This window comes from Ochotona curzoniae, unplaced genomic scaffold (assembly GCF_017591425.1).
Source record: "Ochotona curzoniae isolate NIBS_2020 unplaced genomic scaffold, NIBS_Ocur_1.0 contig_1014, whole genome shotgun sequence".
NCBI lineage: Eukaryota > Metazoa > Chordata > Mammalia > Lagomorpha > Ochotonidae > Ochotona > Ochotona curzoniae.
Genome location: NW_024464920.1, coordinates 48,799,261 through 48,821,619, shown reverse-complemented (window position 1 = coordinate 48,821,619; position 22,359 = coordinate 48,799,261). Strand labels below are relative to the sequence as shown.

Genomic DNA, 22,359 nt, shown 5'->3' with positions numbered 1-22,359 from the left:
CCGCGAGAAAGAGCCAGAAAGCCGCGACGGCGGGGGCAGCGAACCGGAAGAAGGTGCCGGTGCTCGGGGCGCGTGGCCTTCTGGGACCGGTAGTCCGCGGCTCGCGCCCCGCCGCGTCCTCACGGGGGAACTGGACTTCCTTACCCAAGGAGCCGCGCGCGCGCGGGGCTGAGGGAAGCCGGTCTGGGCTGGAACAAATCAAATCAAAGGAAAGAAACTGCCGGCTTTCAAAATCCTCCTCCTCCGCCATCATCCGCCGCCGTGTGCAGAGCAGGTGGTGTGGGAGACGCGAGTGACGAGGATCCTCGGTGTCTCCCGGTCCCGCCTCTTCCCCGGGAGAATAGACAGACGCGAGTGGCCTGGTCATCGGGGCCGCTGGATCTGAGGCGGCGACGCTCGGCTGGCCCGCCCGGGCCCGGGAGTCGGTCCGTCAGTCTCCGCCCCAGCGGGCGGACTCCCCGCTCGCTCCCCGCACGCGGCGGCGCCTGTTGACGGTACGGTCGGGCCCCTCGCCTCAGCTGACCGTGGTTCGGGGGGACGCGGACCCTCCCTGGGGCCTGGGGTTCCCTCGGGCTGCTGACGCGGGAGCGGTGGGTGTTTTGTGCACCTGCGGAGCCGCCGGCCGACCTTGATCTTTTAGCGTGGAGAGCGGGGAGGGGAGGCCGGCAGGTGCCTCTCTTTTTCCGTGATTTTTCTGACCTCACAGGCCGGAAGGGCGAGGCGGGCTCAGGTGAATTCCCCGGGCATTTGGTAGGCGCCTTGAAGAGCCCACGCCCGGAGCCGCGGGTGGAATGGTGGGTGAGGGTGGGGGACGCCGCGTTAGGCGGGAAGCCCTCTAGGATGCTCCTGTCGGCTCTCCCCCGGCGTCGTTCTCTGTCAGCTTGCAGCTGCCGCCTCCTTCGTGGCGCGCCTCAATCCAGGCCCTGAGAGCGCCTTTCGTCTCCTTCCCTACTCTGGCGCCACCTCAGATCCGCCCAGCAGCCTGTGTGTTTGGATCCCAGTCTCACATGCTGAGGATCCGGTGAAGAACACAGGCTTGAGAAGGCAGGAGTTTGTTTTCAGCTGCTGCAGCCTACCTGGTCCCTTCAGCAGTGTGCAGGATCGAGTGGTCCAAGCTGGGAAGGTTTTGTTTTGTTTGATGAGTCACTGACTGGCTTACCTAGAAGAGTAGTGCAGGCATATTGACAAAACACGGCCGTGAGGCGGAGGGGGCGAGATGGGGAGAGGTGGGAAGCTGGTTAGCTGAAAACAGCAGGTCTGGGATGGGTTGTGCGGCACGATCAGGATCTGAGGACAGCAGCGGGGTAGGAGACTTCGTGGTAGCACCCCTGCTTCTCCCTTCAGTCACTGTCCCTCGGTCCCATGGCTGCCTGCCTTTTCTTCTCTCGGGATGTGGTGTTCGTCATTTTGCCCAACTGTGACGGTGTAAAATGTGGCTTGGGCCTTCAGCCAGGCATAGAGTTCCCAAAATCTTAGGTTGAGAAGTGATCATTTAGAGAGAGAGAGAGAGCTTTTCCATTCATTGGTTTATTCCCTGAATGCCTACAAGAGCCAGGGCCCCAAGAACTTGGGCCATCACCTGGCACAGGGGCAGGTCCCTGACGGAAAGCAGAGGCGAGACTCATTCCCAGCCACTCAAATTTGACAAGTGGGCTGTGCCACGATGCCCACCCTTCTGTAACCCGAGGAGATTGCTGGCTGGCAATTCCCGGGTAGCCTCTGCAGGGTGAGGGTCGCGTGAGAGACCCAGGCAGGCACAGATGGTTGCAGCCCAGAGCCCCTTGCCTGCCCCTGGAGAAGGGGGAGGTGCTGAAGGGTTAGCACGCCACTGAGTTCATCTGCTGTGCCCGTCGGGTGGTCCCTGTGACATCCACGAGGGCACAGTCTGGGCGCTGTGGGGTAGCTGCACAGCCACAGGCTGGTCCCTGGGGAAGGCACTCCCTGCCCTGCAGCCAGTCTGCATGCTGCCACCACATGTATCTTCTTCATCTGGCTGTTTGTATCAAACTAATCAACATAGTAAGTGTATCCCCAAGTACTCAAGAGTGTCTGGTGGATCCCAGGGCCGGGTTGTGGGAACTCCAGTTTGTAGCTGGCCATGGGCTGGCATTAGCACCCTGCCCATCCCGGGAAGTGAAGCGATCTGTGGGTGTCTTTAGCCAGTGTCAGCACTGATGGGAGAAGCCCTGGTTGGCCTCCACCTTGAACTCTCATAGCTCAGTGGTAGTGGGAGTCCCGCACATCTGGGCTCTGGATGCTGTTGTGGGAGAGACACCACAGCAGTCCATTGTGATGATGGTTACCTAGGAGCCCGGGAGGCCTCGGGCTAAGAGCAGAGATGCAGAGGGCTGACCCCTAGCCCACCCAGAGTCATGCCAGTGGGTGTGGGGGCCTTTCTCTGGGATGGCTGACCTGGGTCCCATCTGCATCCAGGATTGGGACCCTGAAACGGAGAGCAGCCAAGATGATGAGGCGGGTCTGTGCTTGGCAGATGCTGAGGACTGGGGGGCAGAATTGGCTGGGGAGAGGTTTCAATGGACTTAGCCCGGAGGTGGCTGTCCCTTTCTGTCTGCCCTGACTAGTCCCCCAGAGAGGCCTGCTCCTGAATGCAGTCGTGGCCTTCTCAGCTTTCAGATCTCCAGGGGAGCCCACCCTTGTGGCCGTCATGGCCTCTGAAGACATTGCCAAGCTTGCAGAGACCCTGGCCAAGACACAGGTGGCTGGAGGACAGCTGAGTTTCAAGGGCAAAAGTCTCAAACTCAACACCGCAGAAGATGGTAAGTTCTTGTGCCACCTGAGTGAGCAGCCAGGACTTGAATCAGCGCCCACATGGGATGCAGGCAGAGGCTTAACTTGTTACGCCGCAGTGCCAGTTCACCAGATGTTGAGGAGAATGCTTGAGGTATCTTGGCCCAGATGAGATCTCCAGAAGCTGGGGTTTTTTTTTTTTTTTTTTTGGAGGAAGAGAGCCCGTGGTCTTCCATTGGGAAGCCAGCAAGCAGCTCAGGCTGGGTCTCCCCACTCCTTGACCTATTGTATGTGAGTGAATTAGCCTTTTAAAAAATTATTATTATTATTATTGGAAAAGATTTCTTTATTATCTGAGAGAGAGAGACTTTCCACTTGCTGATTTACTCCCACAGTGTGAAAGCCAGGAGCCAGGAGCTCCTTCCTTGTCTCCTTATGGGATGTGAGTGTCATAAACAGCCCCAGACCTATCCTTTGTTATTTAAAAAAAAATCAATAAGTCACATATACAGAGAAGTCAGATATACAGAGAAGGGAAGACAGAGTGGTACATCTTCTATCTGATGATTTATTCCCAAGCAGCCACAATGGCTGGAGCTGAGCCGATCCGGAGCCAGGAGCCAGGGGCTTGTTCTTGATCTCCCATGTGGGTGCAGGGTCCCAATGCTTTGGGCCGTCCCCAACTGCTTTCCCAGGTCACAGGCAGGGAGCTGGATGGGAAGTGGGGCCACCGGGATTAGAACCGGTGCCCAAATGGGATCCCGGCACATTCAAGGCGAGGACTTTAACCACTATGCTATTGCGCCAGGCCCACGCCTGACCTTTTGTGTGTGCCTGTTTTACATTCATTGCACCAGAACCTTCTGCCTATTCATGCACCCTTCTGGACTCTGGGCCTTTCTGATTTTTGTCCGTAAGCCAGGCCAGCGCGGGTTAGGGGGCTGGGAGTGTTGGAGTGTATGAGTGATGTAGTAGCTGCTGAGCTTTCTGTTGCCTCAGCTCATCGTGACCCCCAAAGTCTAAACTTCTGTTCTCTGGTCTCCTGCAGCCAAAGATGTGATTAAAGAGATTGAAGAGTTCGATGGCTTGGAGGCTCTGCGCCTGGAGGGCAACACGGTGGGTGTGGAAGCGGCCAGGGTCATCTCCAAGGCCTTAGAGAAGAAGTCAGAGTTGAAGGTGAGTTGTGCAGGGCCAGGAGGCCCAGGCCACCTGATGCTAAGCTTTTGAGTACGTCACCCTTCCTGGCCTGTTGATGGTTACCCAGACACATGCTCTTCTCTGGTGATCTTGAGAACACAGCACTACTGAGCCCCTCTTGTCCTTTGGCAGTGAGCAGGCTCCAAGGTGGTATTGGGGTGCAGGTGGTTTGTGGGGCAAGCCTTAGTTACAGTGTAAGTCTAACACTGAGGCGGTGTGGACCCGAAATTGGCCAGCAGGTGCCTTTGAGAGGTAGTGCTGACAAACCCGTGAGGCTCAAGGGTCCAGGAGGTGGCCAAAGCTGCTGCGTGTGAAGTGTCTAGGCGTGTACAGCATAGCTCGTTAGCTGTCCTTGTTCCCTAGGATTGATGCTGATGTCACTTGTTAGCAACAGTTGGAGTCCCAGCTGTTCCGCTTTCAATCCTGCTCCCTGCAAATACACTTGGGAAAGCAATACAAGATGGCTCAAATGCTTGGGCCGTTTCCACCCACATGGGAGACCCACTCTTTCCTTCCAGCTGGCTCAGCTCCAGCTGTTGTGGCCAGCTGGGAAGTGAATCAGCACTTGGTAGATCTCTCTATCTCTCCCTCTCTCTGTAACTCTGCGTTTTAAGTAAATGTATCTTATTTAGTATTATTTTTTTAATATATGCATTGATTTATAAAAAGAAAAAGAAGAAATAAAAGGCCTAGTGCATGTAGCCTAGTGGTTGAAGTCCTCGCCTTATATGTACCAGGATCCCATATGGGCACTGGTTTGTGTCCCAACTGCTCCACTTCCCATCCAGCTCCCTGCCTGTGGCCTGGGAAAGCAGTGGAGGACAGCCCAAAGCCTTCGGACCCTGCACCTGTATGTGAGAGCTAGAAGATGCTTCTGGCTGCTAATTTTGGATCAGCTCAGTTTTGGCTATTTACGTACTGCTTACTTGAGGGGCTTCTTTGTGGTGGGCCTGCTCTAAGGGTCTCCAGCTAATACCACCCCCGTATCCCCACAGCGATGCCACTGGAGCGACATGTTCACAGGAAGGCTGAGGTCTGAGATCCCGCCAGCACTGGTGAGTGGATGCAGGGTGCCCTGGGCACTCCCTGTGACTTCTTCCTCCAGCAGGGCATATTCCAGAAGCTGGGCCCACTGGGTGACTTGGAGTCTGACGTGAAGTCATCCAAGGCCTGCATCTCCCCTGTGTCCTGCCAGGAGGGATGCTGAGAACGCGAGGGATGATGGGAGCAGCAGGGCTGAGTCCAAGGGTCCCTGGGCTTCCTCCCAGAGGGCTGTGGGGTTGTTGCCTCACTCTGGATTCTCTGCCACACAACAGCCCTCTCCTAGCACCACCTCCCCTGCACGCTAAGGCCTGGGCCCTCACTTCCCGCATCTGCACATACCCACAGGCTGTCCTTGCCTGTCCTAAGGCCTTTCCCTTCCCCATTTCCCTTGTTGGCTTTTGTTCTTTTTGTGGCTGGCTTCCCTCTGCTTCTGTCCTCCATTTCCCTGTTGAGGGGCTGGGTGTGGGTGGGGGCTCCTGCCCTGTCTGTGTCCTTGCTCCTCCATGGGCCTCCCGTCTTCTAGCCTGCATGGGCCTGCATTCACACACAAGCTCCGAGCTCACTTCTGCAGGCACAGTGTGTCATGCACTGGGGTGTTGTCCTGGAGCAAGGCTCCTAGGTAGGGTTTGAGGAGGCCTCAGAGTTGGTGGGATTAGGACCTGGCCTGGAAGGATAAACCAGACAAGGTGAGACAAGGGGTTAGAATACAGGTTGAATGAATCCATTTAGGTACTTGGTAGAAAGGAAGCTCAAGGAATGCCTTGGGTCTGTGGCACAGTGGGATTCCCCTCGGCTATAGAAGCTTTCCTCAACTTCAGCATTGAATTTCCTCAGGCTTGGAGAAGCCTTTGTCTCCATACTCATGGCCCTGAGAATGGGTCTGTGGAGAGGGGAGAAGAGAATTTGGGATCGGGGAGGACATGAAACCCAGCGGGTGATGATGTGTGGCTGTGAGGGGCTGGGTGTCGGTCGGGGCAAGGCCATCAGAGATGAAGATGATAGGAACAGCCACAACTAGCACATCCAAGGCCTGGCGTGGGCAGAAGGACCACTCGCTGGCATTTCTGCCAGTCAGCCGCCTGACCAGCCCACTTCTCCTCTATTCTTCTGCAGCCTTCTCTCTGCGAACCAGCTCCCACGGGGGATGCTGGTGTCCCCAAAGGGTTTCCAGCACAGCTCAGTGTCCTACCAAATCTGGCCCGGGCCTTGCCTTGTGGCGGCTGCCTCCATGTGCCAGTTACCTGCTATATTCCTGGAGGCCACTTAGGGTCCCTTCCCTCCACATCCAGGTACCCCCAGTTTCGGTGGCCTGCCCACCTTGCATGAAGAGGCCCGGTTCTTCTCTACTCCCTGCCTTAGCACCCTGTCCTCCCTTGGGTTGGTAGCCTCCAGTCTTCCTCTGCCCGATTGCCTGAAGGACACTCCCTCCATGACCCTTGGCCACCGCAGAGTCTCGTGCTGTCAGGCACAGGGCCATAGTTCTGAGCTGGCGTGGAAGGTTCTTGCTGGCTGTGGCCCCCATGGCATCTTCTCCAGTTCAGCAGCTCCTGGCTGTGGCACTCGGCTTGCTGCTTCATGCTTGGTCTCTGCATGTCTCTATGGCAGCAGCAGCTGTAATCCATCACGCTGATTGGCTGGTGCCACCAACCAATCCTCCCAGTCCTCCCAGGCTGTGAGTCCTCCAGGCTCTCTGCAGGGTTTCCAGTCTTAGGTATATGGCACAGAAAGCTCTGGACTGAAATGGGTTGTCTTCCCCCTACCCTCTCATTGGGTGTCCTTGAGGGTGTACTGAGCCTGGTACAGGAGCAGCACGCTGAAAATGACCTGCGTTTTCTCTGTGCCCAGATCTCCCTAGGGGAGGGACTCATCACAGCGGGAGCCCAGCTGGTGGAGCTGGACCTGAGTGACAACGCGTTTGGGCCTGATGGAGTACGTGGCTTCGAGGCTCTGCTCAAGAGCCCCACCTGCTTCACCCTGCGGGAGCTCAAGCTCAACAACTGTGGCATGGGCATTGGTGGTGGCAAGGTGGGTGCCAGTTTGCTGCTGGAGAGCCGGCTCTTTGTGGTGGTCAGCAGCATGCTTGTCCTCAAAGGAGAAAGGCCTCCAAGACAGCATCTGAAGCTGAGAGAGAAGACGAGGGTGGGTTGCCAGGCAACCATCCCAGTTTCCTGGGTTGGCTTGGCAACGTAGAAGCAAGGTGGCTGCGTACTTGCCCCAACCTTCTGGCTCTGCAGATGCAGGCCGTGGGCATCCCTGTCCCTGTCAGGCTCTCCGAGCAGCTGGACATGAGGGGAGGTGCTGCCATGCTCAGATGCTGCCCGTCTTGCCAGCAAGTCAGCCTGGTCGTTGCACATAGTGGTCTGTGTCCCTGTCTCACACGCACATACTGGCACACCACATGTTCTCGTTTATGACCAAGGTGAGGAGAGTGCTGGGGATGTGACTGAGACGTATGATGTTGCTTCTCTCCACTGAAAAGGGGAGTGTTGCTTCTCCACCTCCCCATGAGCAGATGGGCTCAGAGAAGTGGGGCTGAGCACATCACGTAGATGGTATGGGTACGTGTACGGCCTGAGCCCTCAGCCACAAGGCTGTTTTCCAGGTGGGAAGTTTCAGAGGGCATTTGCAGTACCCTAGAGAAGCCTGCCTCTCCGCAGCACTTTCACAGGTCCTCCCCGAGGCAGTGGGGCTCGGATTTGGTAGCTGGTGCTGAGAGAAAACCCTTGGTTGTATCTTTGCCCTGGACTGTACCAGTGGCAGTTGACATCCAATGGTACAGAGACTGTTTTAGGCTGACTGAGGTTCTTTCTCTGTCCTGTTTTCGCCTGTGTGTGTGTGCACACGTGCTTGTCTTTGCCCGCTAGGAGGGAGACTTTCTTCCCAGCCCATGTTGGCAGTAGACTGTGCAGAAGTCACATGACGTTTACCTTTACACAGAGAACAGGTGCCCCTCACCCTGAGTGCCAAGGTGTGCTGGGAGAACAAGGACTCTGTAGCATGTCCCACCTTTCTTGTCACGTCCTGTCTGTTGTGTCATGTTGCCAGTTGGCCCGTGGGCCTTCCCATCTGACCGCACTCTGGGTGGCGGGCCTGTGTGCTGGGGGAGCAGAGAACTTTGGGGCCCAGTGCCAGGGCTGCCTCCATAGGCCAGCTCCGTAACCTGCAAATAATCCTGCTCAGCCACGGGCTGTAGTGTTCCAGGTCCTCAGTGGGTGCTTGTAGCCGCTGATGGAGATTGGAAAAAAACAAAAGAACAGTTAGGGGCTGCTGCTCCCTGGAATGCCAGTGTCTGGTGTGGGCACTGGTTCGGGTTCCAGCTGCTGCACTTCTGATCCCAGCTCCCTACTAGTGACGTGGAAAAGGAAGTGGAAGATGATACAAGTCCTTGGGTGCCTGTACCATGTGACAGACCCGGATGAAGCTCCTGGCTTCCATCAGGCTCGGCTCTGCTTGCTGGGGCTCATTTGGGTAGTGAACCAGCAGATGGAAGATAGCTCTCTTACTCTGTCTCTCTCACCTTTTCCCTTCTCCTCTCTGTAACTATACCTTTCAAATAAGTAAATCTTGTAAAAGAAAAAATGTGTCACACCACCTCCAGTGGAGCCTGCGTGAGAAATCACCGGGCCGAGGCGGAAGCTTAAGGATGCCTCCTGGACTCGGCTGCGTCACTAGTGGTCTTGGCGTTCCTGGCTGTGCTCTCTTTGCTCTTATCTTTATGTCTGGAATAATACTGTTCATGTGTGGCAAAGGCTCAATGTTCCTTTATAGTTCTATGAAGCCTTCTGACAGGAGACTGGACAAGGACAGCAAGCAGTGTGGGTAAAAACTATCAGGTCACTTGCGTTAATAAACCTACTTGGGACTATTTTTGAAAATTCCTAAAAAGAAGATTACAGTAGAAATCTATAGCTTAAAAAACCATATAAGAAGAAAAACTAAGAAATATAGACAAGTTAATATTAAAACCAATGTAAGGCACAAAACACAATGAGAGCTAACCGCTTAATGTTAATGATTAAAACTGCAGCTGGTGCCAAACTGCGTCCACAAGAAATAGCAACCGCAGTCTGTCACCAAGCTGTTAGAGAACAATCTTTTCTCAACAGACCCGCTCACCTCCCTGGAATAATTGTTTGTAGAAATGTAACCACATGAATAAACAAAGAAAATGTCCCTTTGCAATAATCTATTGTATATAAGCTGATGCCTTGCTTTTGGAAAATGCACTCAGATGCAACTGCCTGAGTTGTGTGTGTTTGTCACTCGCGGAATCCTTGCCCACCGTTCCCGGGGTCCTGCTCCCGTCAGACTGATTGCTCCTGGCCGAGCCGGTCCGTCGCATGTAAGAGCAACCAGGATATGAACCGGCACCCATAAGGGATCCTAGCACAGGCAAGGCAAGGACTTTAGCCACTTGCCTATGACGCCGGGCTCCAATGATCTTATTTTTATTTGAAATGCAAAGTTACAGAGAGAAGGAGAGATAGAGATCTTCCATCCACTGATGATTCTCCAAATGGCCCCACAACCAGAGCTGGAGCAGTGTGAAGTCAGGAGCCTGGACCTTGTTTCGCTCTGCCTCATGGGTGCAGGGACCCAAGAACTTAAGCTACCTTCTGCTGCTTCTATAGGCCATAAGCAGGGAGCTGGATCAGAAGTGGAGTAGCCAGGATTCAAACCAGAACTCACATGGGATGCCACTGACACCACTGCGTGTGTGTGTGATTTATTTATTTATTTTCATTGGAAAGTCAGATATACAGAGAGGAGGAGAGACACAGAGAAAGATCTTGCGTCCGAAGGTTCACTCCCCAAGCGGCCGCCTCAGCTGGAGCTGAATCTATCCGAAGCCAGGAGCCAGGAGCCTCCTCTGGGTCTCCTACACGCGGTTGCAGGGTCCCAAGACTTTGGGCCATCCTCGACTGCTTTCCCAGGCCACAGGCAGGGAGCTGGATGGGAAGCAGGACCGCCGGGACCAGAACCGGCGCCCATATGGGATCCAGGTGCATTCAAGGCGAGGACTTTAATTATTACGCTATCATGCCGGGCCGTACAATTTATTTTTATATGAAAGAAGGCAATCTAGAGAGGTCTTCCATTGCTAGTTAATCCCCCAAATGGCCACAGTGACCAGGGTTGGGTCAGGCCTTGGGACACTGCACCCACGTGGACGACCTGGAAGAAGCTCCGAGTTCCTGGCTTTGAACTGGCGCAGCTTTGGCTGTTGTAGCCGTTTGTGGAGTAAACCAGCTGATGGAAGATTCTCTCTCTGTAACTCTGACTTGCAAGTAATGAATACATTTTTTTTAAAAGGGAGATGTTTTGGGTTTCTTGGACACCAGCAAGCCCTGTGACCCCGCAGAGCCGTCTGCAGTGACTAGCAGGTGGACCATGTTTGCAGCGTGACTCTCATCCCCAGCAGGACCGAGTGGGACATGCAGCGATTTAATCCCACTACTCAGAACTGCATGCAATTTAAAGTCATTTCTGGAACTTTCTGTTTGGTACTTCCAGTCCCTGATGGAGTGTAGGGAAGTGAAGATGCAAGGGTGAGGGGAGACTCCCGCAGTTCTCCATCGCCGCCTTCTCTCAGCTGGCTCTTTCCTGTGCGTCAGGAGCTGCAGGTGTCGGGATGCAGTGGCTTTAGCAAGGCCTACAGGTCTTTAGACGTTGTTCCCTGCAGGCCACAGGTTGTAATGAGTGCTAGACGATGGGAATTAAGGGTGCCCTGGGCTGGGGGCTTTCCAGACCAGGGTCTTTCTGGCAGTTGAATCCCTGCAGGAACCCAAGCTGACCCACAGTGGCCTCAGTGGAACAAGGGCTAAGGGGGTGAGCCAGCACATCTGGTGTCACCTTTGAAAAGGTCTACAGCCAGACCTTGTTGTTTCTCTGCTGTGTGTAGATGCGATCACTCACCACTGTGCAGTTGGCAGGTGCTGCTCTTACGTTCCCCAGGTGGCTCTGAGCCACAGCCAGGCCTCCGTTGCTTTTGCTGGACGCTGGCAATGACAGTGGTCCCACCTGGTAGACTTGTGACCGTGCAGTGGGCTGCCAGGAGCCTCCCCCCCTGGACCTTAGGGTTGCTTGACTTCATTTCCCTCAGGCCGTGGTCTCCCTGAGGCTGAGCCCCACAGAGGCCGTGGTCTCCCTGAGGCTGAGCCCCACAGAGGCCGTGGTCTCCCTGAGGCTGAGCCCCACACGCCAGGCAACACAAGCTGAGAGGCAGATGATGTCATCTGTGACATTGGGGTGTATGGGACACTCGCAGTGGCCATTCCTCAGGGAGGAGAGCCCTGCCCATGGCCTGCACCCCTTCTCTTTCCCCACAGATTTTGGCTGCAGCTCTGACAGAGTGTTACCGGAAATCCAGTGGCCAAGGCAAGCCACTGGCCCTGAAGATCTTCGTGGCTGGCAGAAACCGTCTGGAGAATGATGGGGCCACTGCCTTGGCAGAAGCTTTCGGGGTATGTGGTCCCTGTCCATCTGCCCCGGCGCCGGGCCAGGCTTGTGGACTGGCAGTGCTGGCTGCACAGGCCTGTGCCTGCACCTAGTTGAGCAAGCAGCACTGAAAACCTTCTCCTCCCTGTGCCTGGGCACTCGTCCCCAAGGGCCCCAAATTCCTCCGTGCTGTTTGGGGTCAGCACCCCACCCCACCCCACTGGGCGAGTTGGGGGCAGCTTCCTGAAGGACTGTGCAGTGGGCGGTGGGAGCTCATGATGGTGTAGGCGCTGACTAGCCTGGCCTGAACTCACACAGGCCACAGAGATAGTTCCCATCACATTTGCCCTGAGACATGGAACCCCATGGGAGCCCTGAGGGGCCCAGTGGAGAAGGGAGCACTCTGGGGTGACTAACCCTTATCCTAAGCTTGGCCTGCTAGTGTTTGCCTGAGACCTAGCCCCCACTCCATGCTTAGAGACTGCCACAAGTGTCCAGCCTGTTCCATCCTGTGGGGCAGTGGCTGGGATGTGGGCCTCTCGTGGTGAACTCAGGGTCAGTGAGGTGCAGACAGGAATGTGGGCAGGTTGGGGACCCCCTGAGAATGGAGGACTCATGGGAGGACTCATGTTCTGGAGACGCAGGGAGAAGGGTCCAACCTGAGAGGATCTAGGAGTCAGCCTGCGGAGGCGGAGGAGACAGGGTCGGAAGCGGGATGGGCTGTCAGGGGCCAGGGTGACTGGGATGCCCAGGGAAGCACCGACTGCCCACCTGAGCCCAGCGCCCTCCCCATGCAGAGGACCAGGTTGAGGGTACAGGTGCAAAGTGTATTTGCTGCGGTGCCTGCCTCCTGTGTTGGAAGGCCTTGGTTTAAGTCCCAGCTTCCGCTCCTCCTGCCATGGGCCCTGGGACGCAGTGTTGGTAACTCAAGAAGTTGAATCTCAGCCTTCCACATGGGAGACTTCACATGGGAGACTTGGATGAAGATCCTGGCTGCTGGCTTCAACTCTGTCCTAACCTTGGCTTTTGCATGCATCTGGGGAGGGACGCAGCAGATGGGAGCTTGTTCTGTCACACACACATTCTAGTTCAGAGCTGTGGAACCTGGGGCAAGTCACATAGCCTCTCTGATTTCGGCTCTGGTGGGGGTCCTGCTTCTGCCTTTCTGAGACCATGGAGAAGATCTCCTGAAAACCCTGCAGATACGCCCTCCCTGGGGCAGCGGCTCTGCGGCTGTTCTCCCACCCACTGGCTGTAACTGGCACTTGGGCCAATTTTCTTCTCCCTGTCACCTACACAGATCATCGGGACTCTGGAGGAGGTCCACATGCCACAGAATGGGATCAACCACCCTGGCATCACAGCCCTCTCCCAGGCCTTTGCCATCAACCCCCTGCTGCGGGTCATCAACCTCAATGACAACACTTTCACCGAGAAAGGCGGGCTGGCCATGGCCGAGGTGAGGTGGGGTAGCAGGGCCCGCTCATCGCCCAGAGGGGTACGGCCTGGCTGCTGCCTGTGTGATCTGCGCTGCCCGCCTGCAGTGTCCTCCCAAGCGCCTAGCACACTTGAGAATGTGTCACAGGGAAGCCCTGGCCTTCTGTGGGCACCTCTGTGATGTTTGTGTCCATACGGCACAGAGCAGGCTGCTCCCGTCTTGTGTCTTCCTCATTGGTTTGTTCCATGAGAGGTTTCTGTTTAGTGCCCGACTTTGTAGCAAGAGCACACTGCAGGGTTTGGTGCGACCCTGGCTTTAAGGAGACTGGCTGCCTAAGGGGCAGGGCCCCAGTGGGGAGGGTGCACAGCCCAGCAGATGATGCTGTGACTGCTGGCAGAAGCATGCACAGGCATCATGGGGCATACAGGAGGGGAGATCGAGCCAGGAGGGGGATGGGCTTCCTGGAAGAGGCTCCATTCTGGAGCAGGAAGCAGCTTGACAAGGCCAGGGCCTGCACGTGTCTCACAGATACAGAAGAGAGGCAAGACTTTGTAGCCTTGCTAACCCCGCGGATCCTTCCCCAATAAGTCAGAGGAAAGCGGGGAAGGCAGGCAGTGCATGGCGTGGTGTGGTCAGATCTGTGATCCAGGCACAGTCGTGGCTGTAACATGGGCAGTGGAGGGGGAGGGATTTAGCTAGGGCCCTGGAGGCCAGCAAGGAGGAGACACAAGAGCTAATGAGGTGTGGAGGTAGCCAGACCAGGATGCAGAGGAGGTCAGTGTGTGGTGACAGGGCATGGGACACTGTGGGACCGTGGCAGGCCTCTCACCACCCTACACCCTTTCCTTGCAGACACTCAAGACCTTACGACAGGTGGAGGTGATCAACTTTGGAGACTGCCTGGTACGCTCCAAGGCTGCCGTTGCCATCGCAGAGGCTGTGCGCAGCGGTCTACCCAAGCTCAAGGTACCAGCAGTGAAGGTCACCCCCTGCACTATGAGGGGGTGTCCAGGGGACCTGATGGGAGGACGGGTGCACCTGGGTTTGTGTGCCTTCTGCTTTCTGCCCCTGTGGTTCTGTGTCTGCTTCCTCTCTGCTCTGTGTCTCCTTCACTTGTCAAACCAGAGAGAGGGTGTGGCATGGGTGGTGCCCGTGTGACGCCACAGATGAGCCATTAAAACACAGGCACCCGAGTTACTATAGAAAATCACCTTCAGGTGATTCAGGAAACATGCACCCCATGTTGTCGGTGTTGCTATTCTCGCCTCCTTTCTTGCTCTGGAGGGTGAGCCTGCTTTACTTTCTCTGGGGAAGTGGGAGTTTTAGTGGGACCTGTCTCTTGGCCCAGATTCCTGTGTGCTTCCACCACGACCTCTGGTTTTTAGGAGCTGAACTTGTCATTCTGTGAAATCAAGAGAGATGCTGCCATAGCAGTGGCTGAGGCCGTGGCGGACAAGACGGAGCTGGAGAAACTGGATCTCAACGGTAGTCAGGGCGGGCGGCCAGGGCCCCGACCTGCCCACCTGGTGCCGGCGCTGTCCTGACCAGCCTGCTTTCCCACGCACAGGCAACGCCCTGGGAGAAGAAGGCTGTGAGCAGCTGCAGGAGGTACTCGACAGCTTCAACATGGCCAAGGTGCTGGCGTCCCTCAGGTGGGAGATCCAAAAGACCACCCCCTTCCCGTGTTGCCACGTTAGCCTTTGTGTAGCTCCTGGGACATGTCGGGCTCTCTGCTTAGGCTTCCAGGTCCAAGGGTCAGGGTTAGGACAGGACCTCAAGGTTTCTGGGAGTGATTGTGTCACCAGCAAAGTAGCCCGGGGGCTTAGCGTGGGCACCCTTTGCAGGGCCTGGGCGGCTCTGAAGGTGAGGTTAGATCCGATCCTGACCCAGCGATGGCAGCAGGCACAGAGGGCAGTGAGGGGCTGCAGGTGGGCACAGCTGGAGAAGCCTGGGGTGTGAGCGAGCAGCGTTGTAGTTTGCAACATCCATGGGGTGGCAAGAGCACTGACTCCTGTGGAATTGATGGGTTTTTGCTGGCAGTACCCACTTCCTTCCCTGGTGAACTGCAGGTTCTCTTCACTCCAGGACGTTCAGGTAGACGTCCCAGTGCCAGGCTTGTGCTGCTGCCAGGAACTGAGGTGGCACCTTAGGAAGCTCTGGTCCAGGGCAGGTGGGACAGTTGTCCTCAGGTAGCAGTGCTGACCTCTGCCTCCCTGCTGCAGGACCTGCCTGTGGTCACGAGATTACGGTGGGGCTGCCTTGGCGTCTCAGCCTGCCATAGTTTGTTCCTGTGCCCTATCTCGTGGGGTACTGAGAGCTCTTTGGGACAAGGACAAGGTCTGGTTATTCTGTGACTGCCGAAAGGGCTGTGTGCTTGTCCGTTGTCGAGAGTGAGCCGACTGCCAGTCCCAGGAGCAGTGCCCCCATCCCACCCAGACGCCCTCATGTCCGGCTGGAGCCTTGGGGTCACTGGGGTTACCTTGGGGTTACCTTAGCTAGCTGCTTTCTGCAGTGATGATGAAGGTGATGATGACGAAGATGAGGAAGAAGAAGATGGGGAAGAGGAAGAGGAGGAAGAGGAAGAAGAGGAGGAGGAGGAGGAAGAGGAGGAAGAGGAAGATGAGGAAGAAGAATCTCAGCAGCAGCCAGGCAAGGGAGAAGAGCCGGCCACGCCCCCCAGGAAGATCCTGGACCCCAACAGCGGGGTACGCTCCTTGTCTTGCCAGGATCCGAACCCTGGGGCCCCCTGAGCACGAGGTCTGACGGCATCCTCCTGGGGGCGGGGCCAGGACTGCTGCTTCTGGCCTGGAGGAGGTCAGCCCAGGGTGGCCGTGTGGCTGTGTTCTGCTTATCCCCGTGCACGTTCACTCATTTCTCAGACCCACCAGTTATCTTGGTGACCCTTAGGGTCAGGCCCCATTCTGGAAACCAACCAGAACTACAACGCACACATGGTGTCCTTGCCTGGCCCTAATGCTGTCAGGGTGGCGTCCCCTGCAGTTCATTTATCCGTGACCTTTTGTAGATCCCCATATAAAGCATCGCTGAGTTGAACCAGGATCTGCCCAGCTGAGTTGGGGCCCTCCCCGGGTTCTGGGCATAGCTAGGTGGCAAGTCATGGCTGAGTACCTCTAGCAGGTGCCCAGACTGGGTCTGGGGGCTCTGCCTGAGCTGCCGCATGCCTGTCATGGCTCACTTTCCTCTGTTGCATCTCATAGTGAGCATCTACTTGGCCATACCAACTTTTTGAGTTCTGGTGGGGGGGTAGCCTCTGCTCCCACATATCAGGACCCTGCTGGGATGAGCATTTGTGGCATCTGTATCCTTTGGAGAACTGGGTGGGCAGAGGTCTAGGCCTGCAGCTTTGACTGAGTGGAGTGAGGGGTGGGAGCGGGCACAGCTGGCTCTAGGATTTGGCAGACCCCAGCAGAACTCCCCATGCCACCCCTCTCAGGAACCAGTGCCCGTGCTGTCCTCCCCGCCCCCTGCAGACGTCACCACCTTCCTGGCATTCCCCTCCCCCGAGAAGCTGCTGCGCCTGGGACCCAAGAGCTCCTCACTGATTGCCCAGCAGGTAACGACCCCAGCCTGGCCGTGCCTGAAGGTGCCCGAGAAGAGACGAGGGAGAGCACAGCGCTGACACGCCTGTGGTCACGCGTATGTGCAGCACATCTGTGGGCCGCCAGCGGAGGTCTGTGCCACGGGGAGTGTGCTTGCTGCAGGGAGGGCCGGCTGCCACGTCCAGTGGTGACGGGTGCGGAATGTTCCCAGCACTGCCGCATGTGCGTGCCTGTGCCTCGGTTCCTTTGGGGGTTTTACAGGCCCCGATCTAGAAAACTCTTCCAGCCAGGACCTCTTGAGGCTCCAGGCTTGCTGCGAGGAGGCCGCCCATGCTGCTGTCTTGTGGTTGGTGCTGAAGCTCTGTTCTCTCCTGGGCTCTGGCTGCCCGTGATTCTATTCAGTTCTCTTGGCACCTGGAAATGTAATTCCTGTTACTTCCTTCTGTAGATGAGGAAATGGAGGCTTGGAGAGCCCATGTTTCCAGTGATTTCTTATGCTTCTTTGTTACATGGCAGAGTGGAAGTCCTCATGTTCCATTTTCTCTTAGCCCTGTTCATCATTTTCCTGGTTAGGAAACAGTACACTTGGTTCAGATGAGTGGACGGGACACTTGAGGGCAGGCCAGTGTGTGTGCGCAGGCGCATCCTTTCCACTGCCTGTGCGGTCACTGATGTGAGGGGCACGAGGCTGTGTGAGCACTGTCCATGCTCTGTGACATCTGGAGTTGAGAGACAAGGAGACCCCAGGGCTTCTGTGCCTTCTGCACCTGCTCTGAGCCAGGCTCAGGCTGGATTCCAGACGATGGCCCGGGGCAGGATAGAGACTCCTGGGGCCACAGATCGCCAAGGTCTCTTGTCATTGCCCAAAACCATGTGCTCACTGTGTGCCAAGGCTCTGAATCTCTGACCAGCCCTTGTCTCTGGCTTCCTCAGACAGACATATCTGACCCCGAGAAGCTGGTGACCGCCTTCCTGAAGGTGTCATCTGTGTTTAAGGATGAAGCTGCAGTGAGGACGGCAGTGCAGGACGCAGTAGGTAACGTGTGCAGGCGCCGAGGGGCTCCGCTCCACCGCCGGCACAATGCGTGCCTCAACACCCCTGTGGCCTGGACTGCCAGCTTCTGCCGTGGAGCACGCTGGGTGCCTTCCTGGGTTTGGTAGCTGAGTTGGGTGCACTGAGGCCTTTGCCATGGTCACAAAAGAGCAGTGGGGTCCAGTTCAGGGCCAGGGAGGTGGACAGTGGAAGTGAGCCTGTCTCCCACACCTGGGGCCCTGAGTGCCTGGGCTCCCTACTCTCCCAGGCTGTTTTATCTTAAAGCATTTACTCAAGGGCCTGCACGTTGACTCAATTGGCTAATCCTCCCCTTGCAAGAACTGGCATTTTGGCTGCTCCACTTCTCATCCAGCTCCCTGCTATGGTCTGGAAAAAATGGCATAGGACAGCCCAAAGCCTTGGGACCCTGCACCAGTGAGGGAGAACCAGAGGAGGCTCTTGAAAGTTTTTATTTATTTTTTTTTTAAATTTTTTTAAAGATTTATTTATTTATTGGAAAGTCAGATATACAGAGAGGAGGAGAGACAGAGAGGAAGATCTTCCGTCCGATGATTCACTCCCCAAGTGAGCGCAATGGCCAATGCTATGCCGATCCGAAGCCAGGAACCAGGAACTTCTTCCAGGTCTCCCACACGGGTGCAGGGTCCCATGGCTTTGGGCCGTCCTGTCTGCTTTCCCAGGCCACAAGCAGGGAGCTGGATGGGAAGTGGAGCTTCCGGGATTAGAAGTGGTGCCCATATGGGATCCTGGTATGTTCAAGGCGAGGACTTTCTCCACTAGGGCATTGCGCTGGGCCCATAAGTATTTTTTTAAAAATCACTTGCTTGCAAGACAAGGAGATACAAAGTGTAATTATGTATCCGATTGTTCACTCCATAAATATCTGCAGGCCCTGAGGCTGCACCATGCCAGGGCCATACTGCTGTGCCCAGAGTGACATCAGCAGGAGATCCAAGAGTCCCCAGTACTGTGACAGGGGAGGCAGCCAGCTAAGGGCTTGCAAGCTCCGTGCCAAAGGCCCGCCTTTTGCTAGGTCGTTCTTGAAGCTTCCCTATGACCACTTTCTGTCTTCTGCATTTTCTTCAGCCAGCACCTGTTTGTTACCTTCCTTCTTAGTATGCCATCTGCTCAGCTGAGCTGCGGTGGCCCAGAGGTGGGTGGGCAGAGTGGAGATGACAGGGCCTGTTGTGAGAAGGACCACGCTGTTGCGCCGGGTCAGCCATGGGCCATGGCCTTGGAGAGCACTGTCCCCACAAGGTCCTCCCTCTGTCACCACCCCCAGCCCTCTAGCAAAACAACTGGTATGGCAGTCCCACAGGGGTGAGCCCATGATCCCCCACAGAATCTGTTCCCAGGCCCAATTCTCCTGTGTGCTGGTTAGTGTCATGGCCCAGCCTGACATGGTCCACACCATGCCCCAACACTCACTGACGGGTTCTATGGTTGAGCCCTGCCAGGCAGCAATCCCGCCCCCCTCTGTGGCTTTTGTGTATGCTGGTAGGCTGTGGTCAATACCAGCCAGCCTAAATCAGGTCTCCCACGTGGTGGGTGTATTGGTTTGGCTCCAAAAGGTCCTCTGGCTTCCCTTCTCTAGCCCACCTGATCCTGGCTCTCTCATTACCTGTAAGCGCAGTAGCTAGGTTGGTGGAAGTTCCCCAGAAGTCACACCTCACCTCCCTCAGTGGTCCTCCCTCCCACACGTATCCAGTCCCACTTCCCTGAGCGATGCACAGCCCCCTACACCCACGGATCCCCAATCCTGGTCCTCCAGCAGTGTGCTGTGTCCGCCTGGGGCTCTGTTGCCTATCCAAGGTCCACGCATACTAGTGCATGGGTCCCACCAGACCCTGCCTGCTGGTTTGTTGGTCTATACCCCCTACATATCTTTAAAAAAAAGAAAATAGGTAATCATACTGGCACACTGGTATACTTAAATTTGGCATTACCCAGCCCAGGATTCCTGCCAGCTATTAGCAGTGTTAATGCTTTCCTAGAAGGCCAGGAGGGGGACAGAGCCAAGGTGTCCCAGCTGCCCCCTCGGTCAGTCTGGTCCGTGTATCCCTTCATGCCCCCCCATGTCCACCTCTTGATGGGATGGGGCAGGTCTGAGCCTGGGGATGCCCTTGTGCCCATGCCTAGCACCCTGCTCCTTCTGCCTGCAGATGCCCTCATGAAGAAGGCCTTCAGCTCCTCGTCCTTCAACCCCAATGCCTTTCTCACCAGGCTGCTCATCCACATGGGCCTGCTGAAGGTGAGGCCTGGAAGAGTGGTGGTCCGCTCCCTGCATCTCCACGCCGTGCTAGGGTTTCTGGGATGTGGGTGGGTTACCACCGGCAGAGCTCGGGACCTTTCGGATGACTTCTGAGGTCACCTGTCTGGCTCTGTTCCCTTGCAGAGTGAAGACAAGATCAAGGCCATCGCCAACCTGTATGGCCCCCTCATGGCCCTCAACCACATGGTACAGCAGGACTATTTCCCCAAGAATCTGGCCCCCCTGCTGCTGGCATTCATGACCAAGTGAGTGTGGCCCTGTAGATACTTATCCATCCTGCCCTGCTGACCTGGTGCCCCACTTGAGCTCATGGGGACCCTCATACCCCTAGGTGCTCAGGATTGGCATTCCCATGCCATGGCTCTCGCCCATGGGAAATTGGCACCGCGTTGGTTACAACATGTGCTTGTGTTCCATTACAGCATGGGACCAGGCCAGTATCTTAGCCCAGATCTGAGGGTCCCGTGCTTGTCAGGGTCTCTGGGACTAGTTCTGTCCATTCCCACTGTGGCCAGGGCTTGAAGGGCTTCTCATCATGGACTCTGCGGCCCTAGGCCCTCCCTGGAGCCACACCTTGCCATGGGAGCCACCGAGCTCCTGGAGACTTGAGCCTTGGCCTGATCCAGGACGCCAGTTATAGATAGCAAGGGGTCACAGGTAGTAAGGAGTCAGGCCCCCCCATTTGGGTTAAGAGGCTCGTCCACTGCCCCCTCTCTGAGGCCCTCCCCATTGGGCCTGCAGGAGAGCTCTGAGTGGCTACACGTCCGTGAGCCCAGCACCTTGCAGGCATGTGGGTGTTGCCATGAGGCCATGTGGCGCAGGTGAGGTCCAGGCCACGAATTCTCCCTCTGGCTGCACAGGACATGGGGAGCCTTAGGGAACACGGCCCAGGGAGGCCCTGTCGTAGCAACAAGAGGACTTGTGCTGACTTCCTTGTTGCCATAGTGTCTGGGTATTCCATCTCCTGCCTCCCTAGGCCCCTCTGCCGCTGTCCACAGTGCGATGAGTGTCTTGCCCCCGTCCTGCCCCCCAGCATGGCGTGCTCCTCCTGGTCTGTCCCTTCCCACAGCAGGTGGCACTGTTGTCAGTAGCACCAGATAGATAGGGTGGAATCACCCTCCCATGAGCGAGCTTGGGCCTGTCTCCTTCCCTACCCCGACTGAGCTGTTCCCTCTGTCCCCATTCTCTGTGTTGCCCTTGGCCTTGACCCCAGGAAGGAAGTCCTGCCCTGGTGTTCGGTGCAGGCTGCCTTTACTGGGCTGTGCGCTCGGTCCTTGTGCAAGCCTCCATCTGCCCAGGTGACTATCCACAGCTCAGCCACATGGCTGGCTCCTGAACCTGCCTCTGTGGGGCTGTGGATCAGGGGGGCCTTGGGCTACTCCTGGGCTGCCCCCCAAACTTTCCCAGCCCTGGCAGCCCCAGTCCTTCCACTGCAGTGAGACTGCTGGTGCGGCTGGTGGCAGACCCGGCTGGGACTCTCCTGCCTGACATCTGAGCTGTGTGGCCTTGCTGCATTGATGTCCTCTCAGCCTCACGTGTAATCCAGGAGAGACTGAATCGTGGGAATTAGCAGACACATCTGGCATGATCAGGGCTGCCCCTATTGGGAAGTGGGCCAGGTTGGAGCCTGAGCTCCTGGGCCCCAGGGTGCCCACCCACTCACCGGCTCTTCTCTCCCACAGGCCCAACAGCGCCCTGGAGTCCTGCTCATTTGCCCGCCACAGTCTGCTACAGACACTGCACAAGGTCTAGATTGGAGCAGCCTCTCCCGGTCCGTGGCCTGGATTGGGACAAACTCTGCTGCAGCATGCCCTCCGCTCAGGCAGGACTCTGGCAGGGTGGGTCCCCGGGTGCGTGTGTCTGTGTGCTGTGTGTACAGGTGTGTGCTTCCTGTTGGGATCTGGGTCCTTGTGTCTCCCTGCTGGACGGGCCCTGCCATGCTTGGGGCGCCCATCCCTGGGGAAGGAGCTCGAAGGCTGCTTTGCCATTAAACTCCCTGCCATTTGAGGGCGCTCTGCTGGTCTGTGCTTCGCACTCAGGGCCCTGTTGGCTGTGTCACCCCACCCCACCCACCTTCAGCTCCCACCTGGGCTGCCCCAAGGCTGGGGAGCTACCGTCCCTTCCCTTGTGAGGTAATTGGTCTGTCCTCTGCCCAGCTGGGGGCTGCTTGCTCAGTGGGTGCTCCTGCCTTCTGTCTCTAAACCCTGGTTCTGATGTGATCACCATCTTCCCGGTCCCTGGGCCATACCTGCTGTACTGACCACTAGCCCCAGCAGTACCTGCCAGCACGTGGCCTCAGGTGGTCAGCAGAGGGCTAGCCCTGGCCTCCATGTTAGCTGGACTGGAAGAGCGCAGATGCCATGCTGTCCAGGATTGGAGGGGTCTGCAGCTGTGCCGATGGGTCCCTCCCTGGCTGAGGAATTGCTTGTGACCGGCCTGGGGGCTCAGCCCTGACCCCCCTACCTGGGTAGGGGAGGGAGAAGGGAGCCCCCCTCCGAGTTCATCTCAGAAAGGACCTCTAGGGGTGGGAGTGGGGTCTGCTTTCCCTTTGTGCTCTGTGTCTGGGCTGTGCCTAGAGCTTCACAAATAAATTCATGTGTGGCAGCTG

General features: G+C 56.7%; 1 protein-coding gene and 1 non-coding gene across 2 annotated transcripts; both read left to right on the top strand.

The window, feature by feature from the left end:
• The first annotated feature begins 230 nt into the window (after positions 1-230).
• On the top strand, positions 231-22,359 carry RANGAP1 (Ran GTPase activating protein 1). Its single transcript, XM_040986659.1, has 16 exons — positions 231-494; positions 2,628-2,777; positions 3,797-3,924; positions 4,941-5,000; positions 6,835-7,014; positions 11,319-11,453; positions 12,728-12,886; positions 13,718-13,831; positions 14,251-14,350; positions 14,433-14,517; positions 15,378-15,570; positions 16,320-16,439; positions 17,359-17,461; positions 19,642-19,730; positions 19,875-19,996; positions 21,434-22,359. Exons 2-16 carry the CDS (start codon positions 2,666-2,668, stop codon positions 21,501-21,503), a joined length of 1,770 nt encoding a protein of 589 aa, XP_040842593.1. The 5' UTR covers positions 231-494; positions 2,628-2,665; the 3' UTR covers positions 21,504-22,359.
• LOC121164123 lies at positions 7,643-7,770 on the top strand. Its single transcript, XR_005885028.1, has one exon. It is a non-coding gene; the product is annotated as a small nucleolar RNA SNORA30/SNORA37 family (small nucleolar RNA).

Bases quoted from the DNA above. Each gene is read 5' to 3' on its own strand.
- RANGAP1 (XM_040986659.1), top strand. From the start codon at position 2,666: ATGGCCTCTGAAGACATTGCCAAGCTTGCAGAGACCCTGGCCAAGACA. The intron at 13,832-14,250 runs GTACCAGCAGTG...TCTGGTTTTTAG, and splicing joins GCGGTCTACCCAAGCTCAAG to GAGCTGAACTTGTCATTCTG. The intron at 19,731-19,874 runs GTGAGGCCTGGA...GTTCCCTTGCAG, and splicing joins TCCACATGGGCCTGCTGAAG to AGTGAAGACAAGATCAAGGC.